Below are 24327 nucleotides of genomic sequence, written 5' to 3' on the forward strand. Positions count from 1 at the left end.
TCCGCTGCGAGGACGGCGCGGCGCCGCGGGGGAGGGGCCGCCCCTCGCCAACGGCCCGAGGGGGGAGGGGGCGCGCGCGTCGGCCTCACGCGGCCGGGGCGGGCGGGGCGCGTGACGCAGCTTCCTGCGGCGCCGGGCGCGACGCGGTAGAGAAAGGCCCCCCCCTCTCCCCTCTCTCAGCCGCTTCCGCGGGGCGGGGCCGCGCAGCAGCTGCGACGGCGGCCGTTGGCGACGGTTGGGGTGAGCAGGCGCCGCGAGCGGAGCGGAGCGGAGCGGGGCGGGGGGGGGGGGGGCGAGGGCGCGGCGGGGGCGAGCGCGTCCCCCGGGCGGGGCACGGCGCGGTGCTGGCTCGGCCGGCGCCGCTCCGCTCCCCCGGGCTCGGCGTCGGGGGCGGGACGCGCTGCGGGGGGATTTCTGGCGCAGAAACTGAAAGTTAGGGCTGTGACTTCCCGTGTCTTAAACCCCGGGTTAAATCCGCCGTTCAAACGCAGCTTTTGCTCTTGCGCCTGGCGCCTTCCGAGTACTGATAGACCCAAAACTGCCTTACGTGAGGGGTCGCGCTGTGTAACTTCTGCATCGCGTCTTGGTAGAGGACGGTGTTAGATGAGCGTCGCTTCGGCGCTCGGTGCAGTCACGCCGCGGTGCGGTGCTGCGGGGGCGGCGCCTTCCAGGCCGGGCCAGGCTCGGGTTGTCCGGCGCCCCTGGAGCGGGGCCGCTTCCCTGCCTACGTGCCTTCATTGAAAAGGCGCTTCTGCGGGAAGCGGCGGTTTTCTAATGGAGTCTTGTGGTACTTCGTGGTTTGCTCTCTGTGTTCGGGGGAAAACGCGTTGTTTTATCGTCCTTTAAGCCGGAGAATGGCCAACAGAATATGCGCCTAAAGCGAAGGCAACTGCTGATTGCTGAGAGCAGAGTGCCCAGGAGGAGCTTCAAACCTCTGCCTGGCTTTGTTTTACTGGAGTTATCTGTGACCTTCCTTCTGCCAGAGTGTGTAAGGGAGACATTAGGATATTTTTCTGGACCAAATATTCTGTAATCAGCAACAAAGTTGTCAGTCTTTAATCATCAAAGGTGTTCTAGTCTTAATCTCTTAAACAGACTGTCTCTCATAAGTAATTGTAGTCAAGAAATAATTTCGAGTTTCTCTGGCTAAACATGTGTCCTTCCTTTTCTACTGCCTGATGAGAATCAGCTTTCATATTTCTAGCAATCTACTTTTTTTATAGGATGGAGTTTCTGGGGGGCTTTTCATTTAATTTATAGTATTACATGTTAAACACTTACAAGTTCAAAGACTTGAGTATGACATGTAACATCTGTTTTTTTAAGCAATATAAAAGTCTAAATTAAAAAAAAAATCCTTTGCAGTGTGTTGTATTTTGTTTTGTTTTTCTACAGCATGTGCTGTTTAGGAAACATATGTGGGGTTGTGCCTTTAACTCTTATTTTTCATTTGTTGCTATCTATTATGTATGCTGAATAGGAGGTTCTACTGTGTAGCTTATACAGATATATGTATAGCTATACTAAAAATGTGCAAAGACAGGGAAATCTAAAATTGGTATCAGTTGAGGTTACAACCGTAATACTCTAATTGTAGTTTTGAGGAGGAAGAAGATGCAAGTGTAAAATGCCAATGGTAAATGTTTCTCTACAGAGCTTTGACAAGATAGTTTAAAATCAGGGATGCATCTGTGTTTGGGGGAGGAGGAATGCATTTTAACATAAAATAATGCATTTTCTGTAGGAAGACAGAGCTCTTGTTTCACAGGTAGATGTAAATACTTCTAATACCTACAACTTAAATATTTCCAAATTTGGTCTCTGATAGGTTGTTTTCTGAAATGAACTTAAACAAAAGCTTATAGTAAACAAAGCAGGGCTCTAATTTTGCAGTCCTCAGGGAAAGAAGACCCTTTTAGCATGGTAAAATCTGATGCTGTTTCTGTGTCTTCCTTGTAATAATTTCCTTAACTACCGAAGAACAGGAGTAGTACAAGAAAGTAAACTAATAAAGAACTTACCATGTTTTTGACAGGTAGAGCTAAAAGCTGAAGCAGTAATGCACCAATGACTGAGTACTGCTAGTCTTCATACATCAATGGCCTCTGTGCAAATGATTCCAGACTCTTACAACCATGTGTTGGCAGAGTTTGAATGTTTGGATCCATTGCTTTCTGCACTCAGGCTGGATTCTAGTCGTCTGAAGGTGAGGTTGTGATGTTTATTAAAAAAAAAAAAATCATTTAATTATGTTATTTGGCTTATTATTCTGATTAACCCACAAAATTAATTTAGTTCTCTTTGGGTGTGTGCATGCTAGCTTATGGGGGAAAGAGAAGTAAAGACAGAAAACCTTATTACTCTGTATGTGTTTTCTTAATGGAACTATAGGGTTAAAAAATTTTTTAGAGGATTCCTAGCTTCTCCTGTTTGCTCCAATCTTGGAGAATTTTATTCTAATATCTTTGACAACAGCTGTGCTGCCAGTATTTCAGGAGTGGTATGCAAACACTGAGCTCACTTTAACAACAACAAAACGTTATTGTGAGAAAAGATACCATTATTAGTACTTGTTAGCTGCTGTGTTCCATATTGTGATTGTTATTCCTTCAGTGCACGTGCATAGCTGTGTCCAGGAGATGGCTGGCTCTAGGCACTTCAGGAGGAGGACTGAACCTTATACAGAAAGAAGGTTGGAAGCAGAGACTCTTTTTGACCCATAAGGTAAGGATAAAGAACTGTGCACAAAAGCATTTGGGAAAGTGGGAGTGGAATTGTTCTAATTTAATGTTTATTAAGAGAATCAACAGGTGTTTTCTGCTTGCCAAACTCTCCAAAGAAGGTGAAATTTTAGACTTCTCTATTTAAAAAAAAAAAAAAAAGTAGTAGTGGAGTATATCCACAGAGTATGTGGTACAGTAGATTTCATGAGGTGTGAAAGAAATGATTTGAGAGGGACAGGCCTCTCTGTTCTTCAAATCCTTACTTTTAACAATGGCAAAAAAATCACCTGGATACTTAAGAGTCAGAAGAAAACCTTGAATATGAAACCAGAGCAGCTAACTTGTAGATAACTATCAATGTTTGGGTGTCCAAACTATGAAGTACTTGGATTAAACAAAGAGATAAGCTTGCTTGCTTTTACTGAAAGGAGACAAGAAACGTTTACTGGGACAGTGAATGCTGTTTCTATGAGTACTGTTTCTGCAAGCAGATGCTGTTTTGTGGGAGCCATTGCTACTCGCACCATAACATGAATGCCTTTTAAGGTTGGGAACAGCTAGCTTAATTCTGGGAAAACAACTTCCATAAACACAAGGGCAAGAGACTGTTCCCAAAGCAGAGAATGAACTGCTGTTGTTTTTCTTGATGCTTTCATGTTGTTGTTGTCAGTTGAATCTTTTTAGAGTAAATTCACTGTTGCAAATAAAACCCAAATAAACACCACAACAACCTGGTAGCAGCTGTTGACTTTAGTACGTTTTATTTCATACATAGGGATCAAAATTGCATGTTCGTAAAGGTAGTACAGGAACTTTTACCTGCACTTAAACCCTTCCTTGCTTTCAGGAAGGTGCCATTTCCCAGGTTGCCTGTTGTTTACATGATGAAGACTATGTTGCTGTAGCCACCAGGTGAGTGATGTACTTAAAATATTTATCTAGCTTTCAAGTTTATAAAATATGCTTCTTTATCACTGATAAAATATTGAACAATTTTAAAAGACTTATTCTTAAGTTTCATTTCCTTTTAACTGTTGCAGCCAAGGTCTTGTAGTTGTCTGGGAGTTGAATCAGGAACGTCGTGGGAAGCCAGAAAGGATTTACGTTTCCTCTGAGCATAAGGGCAGAAAAGTCACAGCTCTGTGTTGGGATACAGCTGCCCTTCGGGTTTTTGTAGGAGATCATGTGGGAAAAGTATCAGCCATCAAGATTAACACATCGAAACAAGGCAAGGTAAAATGTTGCGTACTTTCTTTGAGATGAATCGGTTCTCAAGGGATGAGATAGGGAATCTTTGTTTGTTTTAGTGAGGTAGAACAGAAGAAAACTTGCCAGTTGATGAAGATCTGGTAGCTTTGGTGACTGCTGGGATGAAGAACTAGTCTTTTAAGGAGAAATCTTTACTTCTGAATTTTTTTTCATCCTACTTTTAGTTAATTTGGTGACACGACATAAAAATACTTTGAAATGTACAGAATTAAGAATTAAACATTTTGATGCATGATTTGGCACTATAAAGAGAAATTGAATTCAGATTCACTTTGTGTGCTCAGGTACTGATGGAAATTTGCCCAGACTTCAAAAATTTGAGCAAATCCACAAGTTGTCTTAAAAACGTTTGCCATAATCAAGATAGAGCCTGGTCTTACAGAATTCCCTTTAGTTTAGGACAAGGTAATATTAAAAATGTTTGTTAGACCTGGCTCAACTTCTCCCTCTTGGAATTTACAAGTTCCAAGCCCAGGGTCTTAGTGTTTCTGAGCCTGTTGGACTCCTTAGACTCCAACTACAGGTTCAGTTGTTGTTTTTAGTCCTCAGTTTAGATGTCAACTGGAAAAAGGCAACCCCAGGCTCTCGTTTTCTTGGCTTCCTGGATCAGCAGGGAAACTCCACTTGTTTATCCAGTTTCTGAAATGTGTCTTTCCCAGGTTCTGTCTAGATACTTCTATTTTTAATGATGTGAGTTAGTTGAAGGTGGCCCTCAAGCTTAAATCCGTTCTGTTCTGTGCAAAAGGAACACAAGTTAATGAATGGCGGTCTGATTTCTTGCCCTTCTTGAGTATTCTTTAAGTTTTACTGTTACTAGGTCCTTTCCTCCTCCTTTTAATCTGTAAAATGCAGCACAACCTGGAACTAGTTCTGTTCTTTCAGGTCCTCTTTAGCCTTCCTGAAATACTTTGGAGGAAAGTTGACTTAGAAATAGCAAGAATATTGCATTTAAAGTAAGGGGGGGGGGAACTGTGGGAGGGGAGGGAAAAGGAGAGGAGAGTAGAGCGATGTTCATGAAATATGTACCTGCTTGTGCCGGTTAAAGGGATTGGCCTGTTGATTCTCTAATGTAATACAGTTGTTCAAAATAAGGAATTGACAGATTCCTAACAAAGAAAACAGCTTTAAGTTGTCAAAGACAGTGACTGCTAGAAAATTTGAGCGTAGCTCCCTGTAGCTTTATTTTTCTTATGAATAAGAAGTCTCTCTATGACTTTTTGCCACCCGTGCAAACTGAGAGAATTATATGATAAATAGCATTTGGGTAATTTACTGCAGAGTGATAGAGCAAATGTGTAAATTTTATGTAAGCCACCTAAATCTGAGGGAAGTTTTTCATATTAAGTAATCCCTCAGATCTGTCTCCATGAGACTGCTGGCTGAAAGTACCAATATCGGGAGAGGAGGGTTGAGAGAATCAGCAGAAGAACGAAGTTTGCAAAAGCAACAATAAAAAAACTTTTATGTTACAGAAAATATATATTCTTCATTAAAAATAAGGCTGCTATGTGAATAGAAATTTTTTTTTTTAATCTTCAAAAATAGTTTTGGGAAGAGGAGGATTTGAAGTGTTAAGTTTCTAAGCATGAGAGCCTTGTTTTGTAAGGGAGCAAGAAGAAAGGAATTGCACTGTCTTGCTCTGTCTTATTCCATATAATCATAGTATACACTTTAAATTTTCCAATTTTAACTTTATGAAATATTCTTTACATTGAACTGAGGCCCAATATGTTTCTCTCTCTCTCTCTCTCTCTCTCTCTCTCTTTTTTTTTTCCCCTCTCCTCTTTAACCTTAGGCTGCTGCCACTTTTGTGATGTTTCCTGTTCAGATTATAACCACCGTAGACTCTCGGGTAGTTCAGCTTGATTATTTGGATGGAAGACTGCTCATATCTTCACTTACACGTACTTATTTGTGCGATACTGAGAGGCAAGTATTATTTTACTTATAAATTATTGCTCTCTACAGAATTGCAAAGAGTAGCTGCAGTTGGAAGGGACCTCTGAAGATCACCCAGTCCAGTTTTCCTGCTCAAAGCAGGGTCACCTAGGGCAAATTGCTCAAAACTGTGTCCAGTCAGGTTCTGAATATCTCCCAAGTGTGGAGACTCCACAACCTCTCTTGGCATCCTGTTCCAGCATTTGGCCACACTCTTAGTAAAAAAAAGTTTTCTTCTGTTGAAATGGAATTTCCTGCATGTCAGTTTGTGCCCTTTTCCCCTTGTGCTTTCACGGGGCACCACTGAGAAGGGTCCGGTTCTGTGATCTTGCCTCCCCCTCATCAAGTATTTATACACGGTGATAAGATCCCCTCGAGGCTGCGCAATCCCAGCTCTCAGCCTCTCCTGGTATGTGTCAGATGCACCAGTCCCATAATCCTCTTTGCAGCCCTTTGCTGGACTCACTCCAGTGTCTCCATGCCTATTTCCTCACTTTTTCCCTGGTCTTCCTGTTGCTGCTGATACTCTTGTAGAAGCCTTTCTTGTTGCCCTTCATGTCCCTTGCCAGATTCAACTCCAGTTGACACTTGTAAATATTGTTTCACTCTGTCTTTTATAATAATCATTACAGGCTTGTAAACAAAACCAAAAAAACCCTCAAAAACAGTTCAGCATTAGGATTTAGCATTTTGACTCATCCAGGAGAACATAAAATTAAATAGATACTTTATTAACACTGTCTAAATAAATACATTTTTGCCCACCAGAGAGAAGTTCTGGAAAATTGGTAACAAAGAAAGAGATGGAGAATTTGGAGCCTGTTTCTTCCCGGTTGGAAAGAACAGTGGGAATCAGCAGCCATTAATATATTGTGCCCGGCCTGGCTCAAGGATGTGGGAGGTGAACTTTGAAGGGGAAGTGCAAAGCACGCATCAGTTCAAGCAGCTGCTCTCATCACCGCCTCTCCCTGTTGTTACTCTCGGGTACTAGTGTAAATTTTATCAGTGATAAATTGGCTTGTGACTTCTTGGTATTGATGCCGTTTGTCTCGGACTAGAAGTTGAAATGAACTCTTAGTGCAGTCAAACTTAATCCTAGTTGTAATCTTAATGCATTCTACTCTAGTGATTGAAGCCAGTAGTTGAGTTATCAAAAATAATAAGGCCTTGGTACTGCATGTGTGTCTACTGCAATGAATGTTTCTATTGTAAGACTATACGCATTTCAGCCAGCCTTGTATTTATAGGTTTAAGAATATTACACTATTTTTAACAATATATTATTGTAGTTATGCCCAGTAACAGATAATAATTTTACCTGTTGCTTTATAGGATGGATCCTCATTATACTGGTACCAGCTGTTCTGCACAATCTTTACCTTTCCCCAAGCTCCTATATTTGACGTAAGTATTTGTCAGCATGGTGTCCTGTTGATAAAGTAGATTTAAAAAAAAAAAAAAAAAAATTGTGTAGCCTTCTAATTTGTCTTCTCAACTTAGTCTTTTTGCATAAGACTTTTCCAAGTATTGTGCTAAAGAACAGTCTCATTTCTCACTTGCTGTGCTTAACATACGCAGGGATGACATTGGCTTACAGCGACTGCCTGTGGCTGGTGCAATGAATTTTTGAATACTTATCTGTTTTGTTTACAGTGAGCACTGTGTAATGACCTGGACAGAAAGAGGCATTTATATCTTTGTTCCCCAAAGTGTGCAAGTCTTACTCTGGAGCGAAGTAAAAGGTAAACTTTAAGATTCTTATTTCTGCAGTATTGTCTGTCGCTTCTGAAGTCCTTGCCTAACACAGTTTTTTCAAGCTCTGTTTCTACAGCTGGATTGCAGAACACTTATCAGAAAACTCTTTTGGCTTATCTATCAGGTTTATCTTTGAGTACTAAGAAACCAGCCCTCTCCCCCCCACCAACCCCTCCCTCCATACTTCTAAAAACATCTATACAGATGCTTGAGGAACAAAACAGTGTATAGTGAATCTTAAACTTATCAAGTATGGTAGGGGAATAACCAAGTCTGCAGTACCCTTTCTTCACTTCTGTTTATTCAGGTTTACTCTCAGGCATCCTCTGAAGGATAATCTGGCTGCTGAAAGCTTAAAACCTTTTTAACACTAGTCTAAATCAAAACCAGGGAATGTACTTTAGAGAATTGGCATGTAAGTGAAGCCTCATAAATAGTTATGCATGTATGGTTATTACCATAGTCCTAGAACTGCTAGGGTCATTCTCTCTCAAACCCTCCTTCCTCCTTTTTTTGGTGTTAAATTTCCAGAGCCTTTGTCATGGAGTGTTTGCATATAATGACTATCTCATATGAAAACTGCTGAAGGGTCAAAGTGTTTTTCTGCTAGTAAATGTTTTCCTTCTGTTTCGAAGCTAACAATTGCATGTTTCTCTCTTGTCTTTATCAGTCTTAATTTAGTTTTTCATTCCTCTTCAGAGGAAAAAGAAACTTCCAGTAACTTAAGTGTTTTTTTGTTTGTTCATTTTTCTTTCCAATGCTAGAAATGCAAGTCTAGAAGTTTTGGTATTTTAATTGCGCTTTATAGTTTAGATGCTAGCTTAGTGTTGTTTGGTGTTTGTTCCTCATACTACGGTTGTACTACAAAGTATTAGGCTTTTGCACTCTTTGGAAGTCAGATGTGAAATATGTTTTCACCTGTCTTCAGGAACAGAAAGAAATTCTGATTAGTGATTTCCATTCTTAAACTTTTTTATGCATCTGATTTTGCAGATATTCAGGATATTGCAGTTTACAAAAACGAACTGTTCTGTCTGCATACAAATGGAAAAGTCATACACCTCTCCCTTCTGCTGGTAGACCGTTGCGTAGAGCGTCTGATGAGAAGAGGGTTCTGGACCCTTGCTGCCAGGGTCTGTTGTCTCTTCCAGAACTCGATTATTTCTTGCAGAGTAAGTAAATATCTCTTCATAAGTGTGCAATGCAACTTTAGTTTCCTGCTCCCCTTCTCCAATAAGTTCCATGGATTTCTCAAGTTTGTATTCTTGAACTTTTTAAAAAATAAGCTAGGCGTTGCACATTTTGTATCAAACTTAGCCTGCATATATGGTATCTTTGAAAACAGCCTTTTGCTTTTCACCTCTGCATTAGAATAATAACGCTTCTGTTTCACTGTCTATATGTAGGCAAGAAAAAATTTGCCTCTAGACAGGCTGGAGCACTTGAAGTCCCAGCTGGATATCTCAACCCAACAGGAGCTTGTTGCCCGACTGGAAGAACTGATTTCAAAGTTGGAACCTCCAGATTCTGCATGCAGCAGTAGGAGGAGCAGTATTTCATCTCATGTAAGTGTATTGATAGTGCCAATAATTTTACCCTCTGTTTTTTATCTTTAAGGCTTAAAATCTTGTTCCTCAGTCTGCAGGTGAGGCTTTCACATTCATTGTGTCTATTACAGCTGATAATGCTACTTTCTAATGTTAATAGAGGTAGAGAGGTATGAAATACTAGTACTTACATTCTTTAGACTCTTATACCTCTGCTTTCATTCCATGTTATTTTGTGGCTAATGGTTGAGATGTGGACAGAGACAGACACAAAGAAGGCTTTCTCTGCAACTGAATTTAGTTTCCTAGTGTGCTTCAATAAAGGTCATCTTGATTGTAACTAGTATTATCTGGTGAAAGCCAGATGTCCACATGTTCAGAACTACCCTAGCTCCATTTAAAATGTTGTCTCACTTAATGAAGCTTAAGCAGAAGACTGAGAAACCAATCAAAGCATATTTCTAGCATTCTTTTGGTTGGTGTTGATTTGGCTTCCTGCTAGGTTTTCAAGGAAGGGGAACTATTTCATAATTAATATCAGGTCAGTTGCTGCTTTCGTTTTTAACAGTGTTTAAAAAGTAAAGTTTAAAAAAAAAAAGTGAAGTAAATTCCATCTTGATGTGGTAGATGAGTTTTTTCTATTAATAGATGAGAAAGTAAACTACATAGACTGACCATGAGCAAAAGGATGTACGTATGTCCTGGAAGCAAATAGTTTTGAAGGGTCCGTAATTGTGCTGACTGGGTTTTGTGAACTGGCAAAAAGCGTACAAATACAACAGACTCCTGAGTACACAGGTGAAAAGGGGCGAAGTGCCTGACTCCAGGTATATAGTCTGATGCACGACTAAAGCAGAGATGTTTTTGTCTCATGGTCTTGTACTAAGTGCAACAGTTGTTCCATAGGCTACCTTCCTGAAAGCAGTTGCAGCGTATACATCTTTATAAAGTCATTGGGCTGCAGACTTAACAGCATGTGTGCGCTTTTGCATTCTGGGTACATCAAAAATATGTCCTTATACAGGGCTCTTCCAGGTGGTAAATTATAAACTACTCAGAGGTTATTTGTGTGGGAACGGTTGTTTCATTTCCTTCTGGGAAGTTTAACAAAGTGCAACTTGCAAAATATCCAACTTTTCTCCCTTGTTTGACAGGAAAGCTTCAGTGTCTTAGACTCTGGAATATATCGTGTTGTTAGTCGAAGAGGCAGTCAGTCAGATGAAGATTCATGTTCTCTCCACAGTCAAACATTTTCAGAAGATGAGAGATTTAAAGAATTTCCTGTACACCAGGAAGATGAGCAGGTGGAACCTGGTAATGGTTCTTAATGAAAATATGTTTTTCAGATGCAGTTTTACTCTACAAAAAACTTGATTGGGTTGCTCTTTGCTCTCATTTTCTGCTCTCAAGTTATCCATGATTAAATCTTCTAATTGGATCAATGGAATACAGGCACCTCACTTTCCAGCAGCTCCCTGTGATCTGTAACAGTCCCATTCTTTTTTGAAACATTAGGGTGAAATGCTGGCTTCATAGAAATTCAAGTGTTAAAAAAGAAAAACAAATAACTCCCATCTCCTCCCCGGGAGGGGGGCGGGAGTGGTCCAGAAGGTTTTTTCTGAGCCAAGGTTTCATGCAATTATTTTTCTCCCCTTTGTGTAATTCAGCATTAATGCTGAGAGTATCCTGGCTAACTACAGCAGTGTTAATGTGTCTCAAATGAGATTTGCTTGCTGTCAGTACCCTACCAGTAATTTCAGCCCCAGGAAAGAATTTGTTAATCTTGGCTCTGGCTTTATATTACTTCATGGAAAACAGTAGATTTAGGATAAGAGTTTTTAACTTTCTTGCAGGATTTCATTTGTAGAGGGGATGGTCTCTTAGGCATATATACATTAGCATAGGGATTGTATAATTGTTAGTAACTAACACTTAGACCATCCAGTGAACTGCTTTTTTCCCCTCTTCCCCCTGGAATCTCTCTCTGGACCAAAGCTAGAGTAGAATGTAATAGATCTTGTTCTCTGCTCCGCTTGAGTTTGTGGGGATGCAGAAACTTTGAGGAACATGTTTAATTCTAGGTATTAGAAAGTCCGTTCTTGAGCTTTTGTATAGAGTATATGCCATTTGAGGAGGGAGATAGTTTGGTTGCTTTGCCAGGGACCTGCAGTGGGAGAGTGTAGGAATTCATATTTACTCCTTTGTCAGTAGTGTTGGCCTACTGACTAAAGCAAATGCTGTTTGTAGTCCATTCCTTTTCACTTGCCTCTTCTTGCTCACTTGTTATTTTTATGTTGATGCACATATTGCATTGTTTCAAACATTAAAATCTGTTACATGAAGAATCGTAATTTTTGAATGTCAGGAGTTAAAACTTTTCAATTTCACTCGACAAGTGATTAAATTGGCTGATTGTTTCAAAGTAGAAAAGTTCATTGCTTTTCTGTGCCTGTGTACTTCATGTGGTTTTTAAGATAAATATACTTAGGGAATAACTTTCTTTTCTTTCTTCCCTGAATTGGAACTGGTTTCCCTGTTTCTATTTATATAAGTTGTCATAAGTTCTTAGGTTGCTAGATCTATATGATGAACAAAAGCAGCCTTATTTACAAGAATTTTAGAATCAATTGTGACCTTTAGGCACCATCTACATAGAGAGATTGTGGTTTCTGATCATAGAATTTTTGTAATAGCACAGCATCTTTTTCTCTCAAAAATGCAGATTGTTCTGACTGTTGCAAAATGCAGTGTCATAATTACTTAAAAGTACCCTTTTTCCATAGTCATATCACTTAAAGATACAGTGTCTGTGTTTGTGCTAGAAAATGATTAATCAAAACATATTGTAGACATTTGGACCCTCTTCAAGCTAAGGCATGAAAATATCCCATGCAGGTTATTCAGTAATGAATTAATGACTTGTGTTTTGCTTCAGTGTTTCACTTTTGACAAGCCACTGTTTCATGATTCTTTATTTCACTTCCATTTGTTAGACAATGTATCTCATGCATCTGTGACCGTTGAGGCTGATCGGAATGAGACATTTCTCCCATTCAGTATTCCTTTGTCATTTCGTTCCCCATCTCCTCTCGTCTCTCTCCAAGCTGTCAAGGAAAGGTAAAACCTGCAGGAGATTCATTCATCCATTGCATCCTGCCACTTTTCCCTCCTCTGAATTGGTAGCATTGTCTGGTTTAGTTCACACTGTTCTGCAAGAATGTAACATATGAAATAAAACACAGAAAATGCAATCAAGTTTGTTCAGCAATTTAAAGCTTTCATCTTGGCTCTGAAGAAGATATGAAAAGTTGATGTTAACTTCAGTGGAGCCAAGATTTCAGCCTCAATTTTTGAATGTCTACAAAGAATGTTTGACTTTACCCTGTAAACTGGGGTTGTGGTTTGTACTTGGAACAAACTTATTGAATGTTGTTTTATGATTTGACTCTTTTGCTACTTAAATTGCAGAAGGAATGCGAGAAGAATTCCTGTATTGCTTGAGGGCAAACATTAAAACTTTTAAAAGATGCTAGATAGTGCCAAAACATGCTACCAAAGTATACCGCATTGTCTGCCGCCTTCCCCCCTTTCAGTGAATCTAATCAGTTCCCTAAATGTTTATGGAATAACAGTAGCTTATACTTAGTGCAAGTAAGTATGATAATGTCTGTTTCATGCAAAATTGAAATTGTCTTTTTAAAACTCACTTAAAGGGGGACAATTATAAAGCAGATGCTATTAAGTATGTAACTTACAAATTTGAAAAAAATTATATATGTTTCTTATTTAAAACTTTGTTGGTTTGTAGAGATGGCCTGAAAAATTGCTTAGCTCTCCTCTCGGTTACTTAGGTATACGAATGACTTACATCCTGAAACAAAAAGCTGTAGCTGATGTCAATAGTGTGAGGCTCTCAGAATAAGCTTCAGAAGTACTTGCCCTGTTTTGAATTCTTTCTACTCCCTGAGCAATATTTGGGAGTTTATTAGTAGAAACATTTATTACTAGTAATCAGTACTAAATTTTCAAGTGCCTGCTATATTCCATTTTTCTATTTGTGATTAAAGTACTATCATATGTTACAGCTAACTTTTTTGGGTTTCCCTTTAAACCTGCCCGTACACCAAGGTCCAGTTACTGTATTATGTTTGAATCCTTTCCCTCTTCTTCGGCAGCCTTTAACTTTTACTATACCTCGGTATAGTAAACAATACCAGACTCTCTGAGAGAATCAAAGGATTGGCTTTCTGGTTTTTGATGCTTTTAAACTAGTTCTTAGCTAGAATGCAGAATTTGGGTTTTTTCTTTAATTCCTGATGTCCTGGTTTTCTTCACGGTGTCTGAAAGAGTTGATTTTTGGTATATGCACTGGCCTTTCTCTTGGTAAAGTAAATTACGGAATAGATACTGATGACATAAAAAGCTTTCTTTTCTGTTTCTGTAAGCTTTGTAATCTGAAGCATCAATGTGGAGTACTGTAAAACAGTTTCTTGCCACCAAGAAGGCTGTAATTTCCTAGTGATGCTTACTGCTTATAAGCACTAAAATGCATGTAGTCAATCTGCATTTATTGTTATGTAAGTGCAGATATCAAAATCTGAGCACTAATGTTGATATGTGATCCTGTTTCTGAAGCAGCAAAAAGCCCGTCTTAAATACTTGGTGATCCTCTGTGCTGAAAGTATAGACTGTCTGAAATATGGGTTTTGAGCTTTTTCTTACTGATTTTTGTTCTTGTCAGTCACCACCGATGTGATCCTTTTTCAAGAGTCCTTGAGCTTATAAACATTTTTGAAGTGATAGTTTGGATGGAAAGGAAGCACTTGATTCTTTCACTTGTTAACTTGGTACAATTTCAAATGTTTTAACTTGACTCCTAGTGTTTCCAGCTTTGTACGCAAAACTACTGAAAAGATTGGCACCCTTCATGTGAGCCCTGATATTAGAGGGAGGCAAGAAGCAAAGGATGACGAGCAGCTGCAGGAGGTGACTGTTAATGTAGCAGCATTTCCCCAGGAAAAGAAAGAGTGAGTGCAAAATCACGTTGTCTTAACAATTGCATTTGCTGGATGTTCTGAGGAGAGCAATCTAAAGAAAATCTGCCTTTTCAAGTGGAATGGGGAGCTGAATGAGGCTTTTGTAAAGTTTTCCAACTACCTTTGTTACTTTGGTGGTTTCACTGGTTCTCCTTGACTCCTTACCTAGAAGCTGTTTCAGGCAATGAACCCTTCTGGATGTTGGAAAAGCAATCTGTGTAGTGCTGTAATAACTGAGGAGCAAGAATGTAGGGTGTTCAGAAACTCTAACGTAATGTACCCGTAATGCCCGTTGCAGTTACAGGCATGAGTCTGCATGGGCCATTTCCTGCCCTTACTGAATGCAGAGTAAACACTTTGTCTCCCTCAAAACATCTTTTTTTTTTTTTTTTTTAATGATTATAAAACACTGAACTCTTAATGTTTTTTTTCCAGTGAATACAGAGCTAAATTTTTAAATTAGCAAGTTATAAGAATATGAAACATTTTAGACTAACTTTGGTATAGTGGCATGATACTGATTTTATTTATTTTTTTCTGAAATCTGCTGTAGTTGGAATAGAAACCATTACAGAAAGCCCCTCATATGTTAATAGTTGCTCTTCATATCCAATTCATCCATAATTTCTGCTGCTTCTTTAGAAATAAGAGCTTTATTTTTTTTTTAATAATGGTATTAATGTTGTTTCCTCACAATTTGGAGGAAAAGGCTCACTTAAATTATTAGATTAAATACAGTACTTAAGATGAGCCTGAAATCGGTATGTTCTGCTCCAGATCAGAACCACAGAGCTGCCCGCTTCCAGAAGAGGACCATCTAAGAGATCTCAAGGCTGCGACAGCAGAAGCTATGTAAGCAGGGAAACTTATTTATGTATAGACATACTGGGCTTTGGTAGAAAAATGATAAGTTTTCTTTTTATTAATCACATAAGAGTAATGCTGTAAATATCTATTAATGTGTAATGTAAACTGTATGGTGCTTATTTGGATAATGTTGTTTTTCCACATTAAAACCAAGCAGAACTCACTATAAGCTTATAGAGGACTAAAGGATAACACTAAAGCAGCTCTTTGCTAACTACAAGCATACTTTAAAACAAAACAAAAACCCTAACAAACAAAATAAACTCAGTTTTGAAATGTTTGGGGAAATCAGAATGTAGTAAACATAGTAACATCAAATGTAAAGAGTCTGTGGTCTAAATTCTCTTTGAAGCACTCAAATCGGAGAGTAATTCAAGTTTAACAGTATATTTTGAGTTATGCAGTACATACATACCACTTGTGGCTTCTTAAAATTGTCAAACAACTCAGTAGGCTTCTCTTTTATGCTACAGAGCCAAACTCCAGGATCCACTGGTTTTGTTAGAACCACAGTATATGAGAAGGGTTTTACAGGAATGGCTTTTTTATCTGGAAGAAAAGTTTGGCAGCAAGGAGTGTTCTGCTTCATCTGTTAAGAAAAGCAAGATTGTGTGCGCTGAAGAACAGCGGGAAGTCCTGGAGGAAAACCTGCAACTGGATCCAAATGGTGAAGGCCATGCAGACAAAGAACAGAGTGGTATCTTGGAAGCCTGCACTGTAAAAGAAAATACTGTTGAAACCTGTGAAGGCAAAACTGTGTGTGAAAATAGCGCTAATTCAATGGGACCTTTGGACTGCTGCTTTCAAGTGTCTCCTCCATGTGTCATAGAACAGGATGTTCAGAAAGATCTCACTGAGTTGACAACACTGTGTTTTGAGCTCTGTGTGTTTTGTTGCGGAAATGGTAATGCTGAGGAAAGTTCTGATCAAACTCCAACGCCAGCAGCTTCATGGACCTTGGCTTGTAGGTTTATACAAAGCTACTTCTTTCTTCTGGATTTGAAAAGACTAAAGCAGTGTATTATAACCAGTTACACAAACAGTCCTAATGTATGGGAAACATACATTGCAGGTTTGAAAGGTAACTAATGAGATTTTATTACGAGTAAAACTAGTAAATTAGTAAAAACAAGATTTTATTTGGGGAGGAAAAAAAAGAAAAAAGCTTGAAAATGCGCACTGGTTCATGTTTGCAAATTTTCCTTCAGATGGAAGGAAATAATGTGGTAGTTTGGGTGCAAGGGGGAAGTTGATGGGTGTGGTTTTTCTGGTGGGTTGTTTCTGAGTTGTTTTTGTTTTGTTTTGTTTTTTAAACCAAGATGCTTTTTTTGTAAAGAACTGCTGGTTCCTACGAGACAAAGCCCCCCCCCCCCCACACACACACACCTTGTTTAGCAATTCCACATAAACTACTTCTGAACCTTTTACTTTATATGCAGTTTGTTGCTTGAGCACCGTAGTGTTTACAAACCAGATGTATGTGCTTCAAAGAACAGTTTTGAAGCATCTAATTAAAATCAAATGTATATAGTAACAAGTATAGTATCAAGACTAAGGGAAGGGCTTCAGCATTTACACTGGAAAGGGAAGGTTCAACTTGGAGAAACATGATTAATGCAAAATGAAACTGAACAAGGAAGTGGTTCTGTGAAAACAAATGGCTTGTGATCACTTCAGATTTCCTTTTCCATAGAAATCCTTTCTGCTCTTTTTGCTGTTCCTTTTAGCCTTATTGAAACAAAGCTTCCTGATTGTATTGGAAAACAGAACTTGGTCTGTTCTGTGCATTCAGCTTCTGCTTTATGCATTTTCTTTTAAGACTGAAATAAAGTCTTGATGTTGATTCTCTCCTGACAGAGAGCAGCTAAACAACAGAATCTTGTTTTGATGGCTGGTATCTGATATTTGGGGTTGTGGGAATCTGTTTGCTAGCTAGATTCTTATGAGAGCTTTAGAAATAAAAGTAATGTGTGCATTCCCAGTTTGTTCTCAGTGGGCTATACCCCTTCCAGTTTTTGCAGGATTGGGGGTTATGTTGAATTCTGCTTCCTGTGAGGTCAGTGACCAAATTGAAGTTTTTATTTATTAATAGAAGTAAACTATTTTGTTGAAAACTAACGCAGTTACGTTATATTCAGCAAGTCGTGTGTTCTGCAGTGGGCTGTCTTAGTTTGTATGAGAAATTGCTTCCTCTGAAGTCTAAAGAAAAGGAAAATATTTTGAGAATATTATTCCATGCCTTAACTGTATCGTTTTAACTGTGACTTGTAAGCACAACTTAGTAATGTTGACTTCTATGAAATGAACAAGTAGAATCTGTTCACTTGTTATCACTGTTAGCCAAAGAGAAAATTCCATGAAAGTAATGGAAATTTGTGTTCCTTGTGCTTAACAACAGCTCTTTGTGTGTTAGGCAAAAAAAATCTTGCCTTTATCTTGTAACATGTACACCAATTTATTTCAGAATTAACTTGTCACAGTCCAGTAGTTTTGGCAATGGAAAATGAAGATATGTTGAAAATACTGAAACAGTTGCATGATTTGGGGCCTTGGGATGATAGCCCTCTGTTACTGGTGCATGTTCAAAGGTTTGTAGCCAACTTTGTTTCTTTGTTTAGTGGGTTTTATTTTTATTTATATATATATATATATATATATATATATATATATAAAAAATACACACACACACATACTCACAACTACTGTATATTGTTAACTTGCTATCAGGAATGGGTTTGAGCTTTTCACTTGACATTTCATGAAGCTTTCTGTATATCTAGTTAGGGAATCTTTTAAAGAGTTCATCTTTCAATAGTATCTTGAACTTGCAAGAGAGCTTGAATTTGAAATAATTATTTTGTCTTGGTAAAATGGTAATTTTGCTGCTGTTTAGCACTGAAGATAGTTTTTATCCTTTCTCTTCAGGCTTTATGAAAAGTTTGGGGAAACAGCTCTTCGGCCCTTGATCAAGTTCCACCCCTCTATTTTGCCTTCAGATATCAGGCAACTTTGCAGGAATGACCCAGCTCACTTTTTAGCATATTTAGATAGTCTTGTGAAATCCAAGCCAGAGGATAAAAGGTAAAGGGAATGTATAATCTTTTTCCTCTGTATGTGAACTATGCATAATGTAGATACAGGAATAGTAAACATGTAAACACCTATTTGGTACTCTTTAGCATTGGATTCTAATTCATTCTGCCAGTTTCAGCTGGTCTCAGCCTGGGTTATCCATTACATTAGTTCCTATTTTTAAGAGGGTTTTTCTATATGATAGTTTAAATGGAACTGACTATTTGTGTTCCTGTGCCTGCAGTTCAGTATGCCAAGGTTAGACAACATTTTAAAAAAAAACTGTCAGCCTGATGGTTTTCCGTTGTTCCCATCAGTCCATGGAAACATAAATCAGTCTACGCTTTTCTGCGTGCTGAGAATTGCTTTTATTTTCCAGGCATTGCATCATGATAGTTAATCTACATCCATGTTTTGACTTTGTGTTTGTGTGTGTGCACATGCACATACAATTTTTACTGCTCCATATTTGGTATACTTAAAACTGATAGCTTTTCCATGTGCTTTTTTTTCCCTAGGTCATGTCTCCTTAGATCTCTTTTGCAGCCTGAATCATTACGACTAGATTGGCTGTGCTTGGCAGTTTCTCATGATGCACCACAAAGAACAAATACTGTGGATGCAGAAGGAAATCCCAGGTAAAGTAGGGTTCACCTGAGTTCCTGAGTGAACCAAAAAGCTTCAACTGGTCTGTAGGCTTTTGTTTGGGTCTTATATAACAGTTTGAATGTCACCGAATCATTGGAGCATTTCTTGTATTCTAGAGCTCAGCAGAAGCAACCAAAGGATTAAATAACTTCCTTATCTGAAATCTTTTTCAGAAAGACTGCTCTGCTGAGACTGCATAGTTTCATTCATTTTCCTTCTCTCATTTCATATAGCTGACTTTTCTGTAGAGAAAACGTTAAATTTCTGAAGAAAAATATTAATGCTGTAAAACTTAATTTCTCTTCTCCCAGGCCACGATCACATTTGTTTACTTGGGGCTACAGTCAGCTAATTCTGCTTTTGATTAAACTTCCAGCTGACTTTGTAACAAAAGAGAAGATGGCTGACATCTGTAAATCATATGGGTAAGATGAAAACTTGATTATTTTTGATACTTGGTTGGTATTCTGATGCACACAAACACAAATGAAAGACCCAAATGAAAACCACTCATCTGCTCATTACTTGAATTGGTTTCTTTTAGTCTTCAAAACAGGAGATGGCTTTTAATTCTAAGAGTCTGTTTTAATGCATGTAGTACCTTGCTGTTCCTTTTGGTTTGGGGGTATTCCCTGTGTCCCTGTTCTGCAATGAGCAGTATCGTTGCTGGTGTTCAAGAAATTCAGTTGCTTCTGTCTTTGCTGTATATTTAAAAAAAAAAAAAAAAAAAAAGCACTTAATTATTGTTGGCTTTAGTTTAGACTGAGTATTTGATTCCTGGAAATCTTCACTCTCTTATTTAAGATTCTGGCCTGGATATCTTTTTCTTTGTCTGGAGCTGGATAGAAGAACAGAAGCCTTTACTAATATTGGTCATTTGGATGATTTGAGCCTGTTGAATGGAGAAGCTGGTTAGTGAATCTTAAGCTGTGTAAACATACCTCTAATACAGGAACTTCCTTTATTATGTACTGATTAGGTTTGCCCAAAGTTGAAAGAGATTTAACAAACAAAAAAACCCCACCTGCTTTGGTAGAGGTTCATCTAAGTATGTAGTGCAGTATATTTGAAACCCATAAATGGGTGTTGTATTTTGCTACTGTGCTTCTTGAAATCAGCCTTGACAGAAAATGTGTAAAGCCTCAAGAGTTTTGAGCTGTTTATCAGGTAAAGTGAAAGTCAAACCTGGTGTTTTACGTGGAGGAATAGCTAGCCTGATGGCCCAGTTCAAGACTCCTCCCCCCCACACACACACACCCACACCCACAAGATGTGAACAAAGCATTGTGTGTTACGTGGCAGAACTTCAGAAGAAAATTCCCAGTAGCCTTTAGATGAAGAAAACAATTCTTTGGCATTTGACTTGATCCAGAGTCTTAAACACTGAATTATTATAAAAGTTTGTGAATGTTTCAGTGCTGGATTTTTACACTGAGTCAGTCAAGGCAGCACGCCCTTCTTGTATGCAGTCTGCTTGTTGCTGGCACTTGAGGTTTTCTTAAATTTTCAAAAAGAAAAACAGAATGCTAGGTTCCTTTTTAAGTGCATATATATTTAAAATAGTAGGCTTGGAAAAATCTTTGTTTTGCAAATGAAGTGGTAACGGTCTCATTTTGAATCTAGGTTTGATTCCAGAGACCACAGAAGAATGGAAGTTTCTTCTGCATCTTGCAGAAAATCACAGTGCTGCTTCCCACCATCACAGCATACATAATGGGAATGCTGTCAGCAATGGTAGCCCTAGCTGGGAAAACTGCATCACTGTGGAAAACATCTCTCTCTTATTGGCAAAGGCAATTGGCCCAAATCGTGCCTTGCCTCTATTGCAGGAGTGTGGCTTCTCCCTAGAATTGTCTGAGAGATTTACTAGTGTGTGTGAGATACTGCGAATTGCTGAGAAAAGGCAAAGGTAAGATGGCACGTCAATAGAAGATCTGTCAATGCACACTATTCATTCTGGGTCTTCCTGTTGCTTCGAGTTTTCTTGTCAGTTAACAAAAAAATAAAATACTTCACACTTTGTTTCTGGAACTTTAAAGTTGAAAGCTTTTCTCTTACTTAGCAGCTATGCCTATGCAATATAGGCACCCCTGTGTTCATTGTTGACTGGAATCTGTTCAAAACTAAAGAACTGATGAAGAAGGGAGACCACTTTGCTCTCCTGTAGCAATTATCTGTATAACTTCTTTCTTGACTAAAGAATGGGATTTTAAACATCTGCCACAGACCACTGTGAATAAGTTCAAAAAGTAAAACCTGCCCTGCTACTGAAACAATTGAGGAACAGTTATTCAGAGACCCTATTCTAATTCTGGAAAAGAAGATGAAAACAGATGATACTGTATTCTGAAAAGATTGGCAATTTAAAGGCTTTTTAAAGCCTCTGTCACATCAAGCCCAGGCCCTCTGGGACTTGGAGAATCTGAGTGTGGATTCTGTGAAGGAGATGTCTGATTTGCTTAGTCCTTCAAGTACTTTCAGATCTGACCTATTCCCTTCCAAAGAGAACATGTGTGGTGATGTCATGATGTTACCTCTGAAATAGAATCATGCTTTTGACAAACTTTGCTTTAGCAAACAAAACCAAACCCAATTGTTCTTTCTCTTGCATTTTTTGTTTAATTTTTTTTTTCTTTGCATTTATTGCAGAGCCCTGATTCAGTCCATGTTGGAAAGGTGTGACCGGTTCTTGTGGTCTCAGCAAGCATAGAAAACAATTCTGAAAACTTCAGGAACATATTTTTTACTGTAACTATTGTACATTAAAGTGCCTCTTAAACTTCATAGGCTCTTAAAGAAATTAACTCCTGTCTAATAATTCCCACTGTCTTCAGTTTTCATCTGGGAGATACCTGACCAGGAATTCCTGACAGTTTCTAATTCCTTTGGAAATGATCTTTGAACTCCAGAGCTTAAATTGAAACAATTCAGTATTTATCTTGAAATTATGCTCAAAAACTTGAGATGAAAAATCCTGATTTTTTTTTTCTGAGTCTGCATGATTTAAGTGTTAAAATAGGAGCCTCTAAGTATTAAATTACTGTGTATAAAATTGGTTTTGTGTTGCAAACATGAGCAGCCATTCTTGGGAAATAGCAAAGCACATATTTATTTATTTTTTTTTTGTAAATGATATTCACTTTATCAAGTAGCTGTAGGAATGCTTGTGACAGTATCTATTTTTTCTCTCAAATTATATGGACTGTTCTTGCCAATTCAAAAATGCATTAGATGAGCTAAGTCTTAAAATAGGGGGGGAGTATTTTCTCAGGAGTGCAGTAATGGATAAAAACAATAATAGAAGATTTTAAGTGAACTAAATGTCAAACTATATAAGCAGGGTATTTCTAAATTGCCGGTATCTGTTGATGAAATATGACTGCAGACTTCAGCTGTGATATTTCAACAGGACGTTAAGACAGGGGTATTCCCCAGTGAATTTTGACCTTTTTGGAAAGCGGGAGGACCACATGCCTTATTTTAATAACCTTTTTAAAAAGCTGAAAGTTTAGAGAAGTATTTTTAGGTGGATGCTGTCAAGCAAAATCTCTTAAAATATCTGTTAGAATATAAATATCATTAAAGCACTTTGATTTATTTTTTCATTTACAGAACTATGCTTTATGTCAGCACTGTTTATGCATTTAATACATATTTGAGCAGGTTTCTTAGGCTTCTGGTTTTGGCCCTTCTCACTGTCATACTTGCTTTTTTTAGCACAAGGCTGTGGTGTCCAGTCAGTAGTTGATCTTTGCAGAGGTCCTTTTTAAAAATAAATAAATAAATAAAAATTAACACATGCATTACTCATAAATCTTATTTCCCCCCAAAACTTGTAAATTTTCTCATGAAATGACTTAAAAGTATTTCTTTTTAAAGATCGAGAAAGCATCTTACTATGTAGCTTTGTAATGCTTACGCTGCTGCAAAACAATGCTTTCATTTTCATCAAAAAAATGACATAGTAATGCAGCTTTCAAACTTTGAGGTGCAGTGTGACTTTTTCACCTCAATTGCTACAAAGACTTTATGGTAGAGGACTGGTTACTTTACTAGAGGAAATTATGTCAGCATAATGTTGCTGCTTGTGGAAAAGCAGTAAGTACTTAAACATTTTAAGCTTTTTTTCATGGTTTTAGATTTTGGAATTTGGAAACAGCACAAATCCCCCTATCAGAAACACACCACACTCCTGTAGTAAGACTGGTGGAACAGGAGCCAGGCACCCTCAGTTGTTACTCTGCATCGTGTGTGATGAGATCCAAACAAATGGGGTGACAGTGGTGCCTGTTTTCTTACCTGCCAAATGAGCATATTGCTACCTCACTTGGTCTTGCTCATTACTAACTGTGTTTAATACAGTACTTTGAAGGAGTACAGCTTTAGCTGAGTACCGAGTGTGCCCATCTTAGGGGAAGTGAAGCTTGGTATGTTCTCAGAAAGCTGGTTTTCTCTTTACTTAACTGTTTCACATTATTTTGTTCCTTAGGAAGCTTGTATACATAGCAGTCTTTCTCACTTGTGTGGGCTGTTTTGTTTTGGTTTTTTTGTATGCTGCTTTAACTTATGGTGAGGGCTGGGCTTTTTTTATAGTTAAACCATTAATTTTCAGCTCAAAGCTTTTTCATTTTGTATAGGAATGGGCATACATCTAACAATGGCAAGTGTAAAATCTAACAGTATCTAAAATAAGCTTGTGTTGATAACTTCAACTTTCAACTAACTCAGGTATCAATAAAGAGGAGGAGTTGACTGAAGAAGAGTAAGAAAATTGTTGTTTCCTATTCTTGATGCGCGTATTTTCATATATTGGTAAGGTGAAGGATATGTGAAATTAAATGATCTCATCTTTAGAACATCAGTTGTACAGGGCAGCACCGTCATCCTAAAGCCTCCTCAAGGATCGCACTGGAGACGACACAGCGCCTACCAGCTGCCGTCAGCCACGCAGGCGTACGCCATTCATGGTTTAGACTGACCGGTGCTGAAGCAGAGGAGTGCGTTCGTTTTTTTGCTAGCTGACCCTTGGTGGCAGGGGCCCTGAAGAAGCAGAGACAAAGTCTGGATAGACTCTAAATAGAGGTGGCTCTTAAAAATGCCCCACGTGTGCCTCAAAACATTATTTTACTGTTAGAATCATTACCAAAACATACTGGGATATTAATTTTATTTAAGATAAGTATCTATAAATGTTTATAAGCCTGAGGCTGAGGGGTATGGTGTTGGTAAATATTCCACACAGCAGTATGACAGAATTCCCTGAAGTCAGTTGTTGCTTGGGTAAGCTTAGATAAGGCAGTATTATTTCCCAGAATCGAGAATAATTGCATGTGCAATTGTGCTTGAGCTGACAATTCACCTCCACCTATTTCTCAATCAGGTTTATTGATTTGGATTGCAAAATAACTAGATTGCAGAATGTAGGTTGCATTTATAGATCTTTAGAATTAAAGAACAAACTGTGTGAGGGGT

The 24327-nt window shown here is 38.5% G+C and overlaps 1 protein-coding gene across 1 annotated transcript; it reads left to right on the forward strand.

Moving 5' to 3' along the window:
- The first annotated feature begins 168 nt into the window (after nt 1–168).
- Nucleotides 169–23626, forward strand: HPS5 (HPS5 biogenesis of lysosomal organelles complex 2 subunit 2). Its single transcript, XM_067296047.1, has 23 exons — nt 169–240; nt 2036–2206; nt 2614–2724; nt 3571–3635; nt 3764–3956; nt 5788–5925; nt 6703–6914; nt 7263–7334; nt 7584–7672; nt 8679–8857; nt 9092–9250; nt 10387–10546; nt 12226–12349; nt 14113–14259; nt 15046–15120; nt 15609–16216; nt 17600–17723; nt 18061–18216; nt 18726–18845; nt 19167–19280; nt 19660–19766; nt 20479–20764; nt 21505–23626. The coding sequence occupies exons 2-23, from the start codon at nt 2099–2101 to the stop codon at nt 21563–21565; spliced, it is 3408 nt and encodes a 1135-aa protein (XP_067152148.1). The 5' UTR covers nt 169–240; nt 2036–2098; the 3' UTR covers nt 21566–23626.
- The last annotated feature ends 701 nt before the right edge of the window (nt 23627–24327 follow it).

Source organism: Apteryx mantelli, chromosome 4, assembly GCF_036417845.1.
Source record: "Apteryx mantelli isolate bAptMan1 chromosome 4, bAptMan1.hap1, whole genome shotgun sequence".
Classification (NCBI taxonomy): Eukaryota; Metazoa; Chordata; class Aves; order Apterygiformes; family Apterygidae; genus Apteryx; species Apteryx mantelli.

Excerpts from the sequence above, each read along its gene's own strand:
- HPS5 (XM_067296047.1), top strand. The coding sequence starts at position 2,099 with ATGGCCTCTGTGCAAATGATTCCAGACTCTTACAACCATGTGTTGGCA. Across the intron at positions 10,547-12,225 it reads AGATGAGCAGGTGGAACCTG|ACAATGTATCTCATGCATCT; the intron begins GTAATGGTTCTT and ends TCCATTTGTTAG. Across the intron at positions 14,260-15,045 it reads TTTCCCCAGGAAAAGAAAGA|ATCAGAACCACAGAGCTGCC; the intron begins GTGAGTGCAAAA and ends GTTCTGCTCCAG.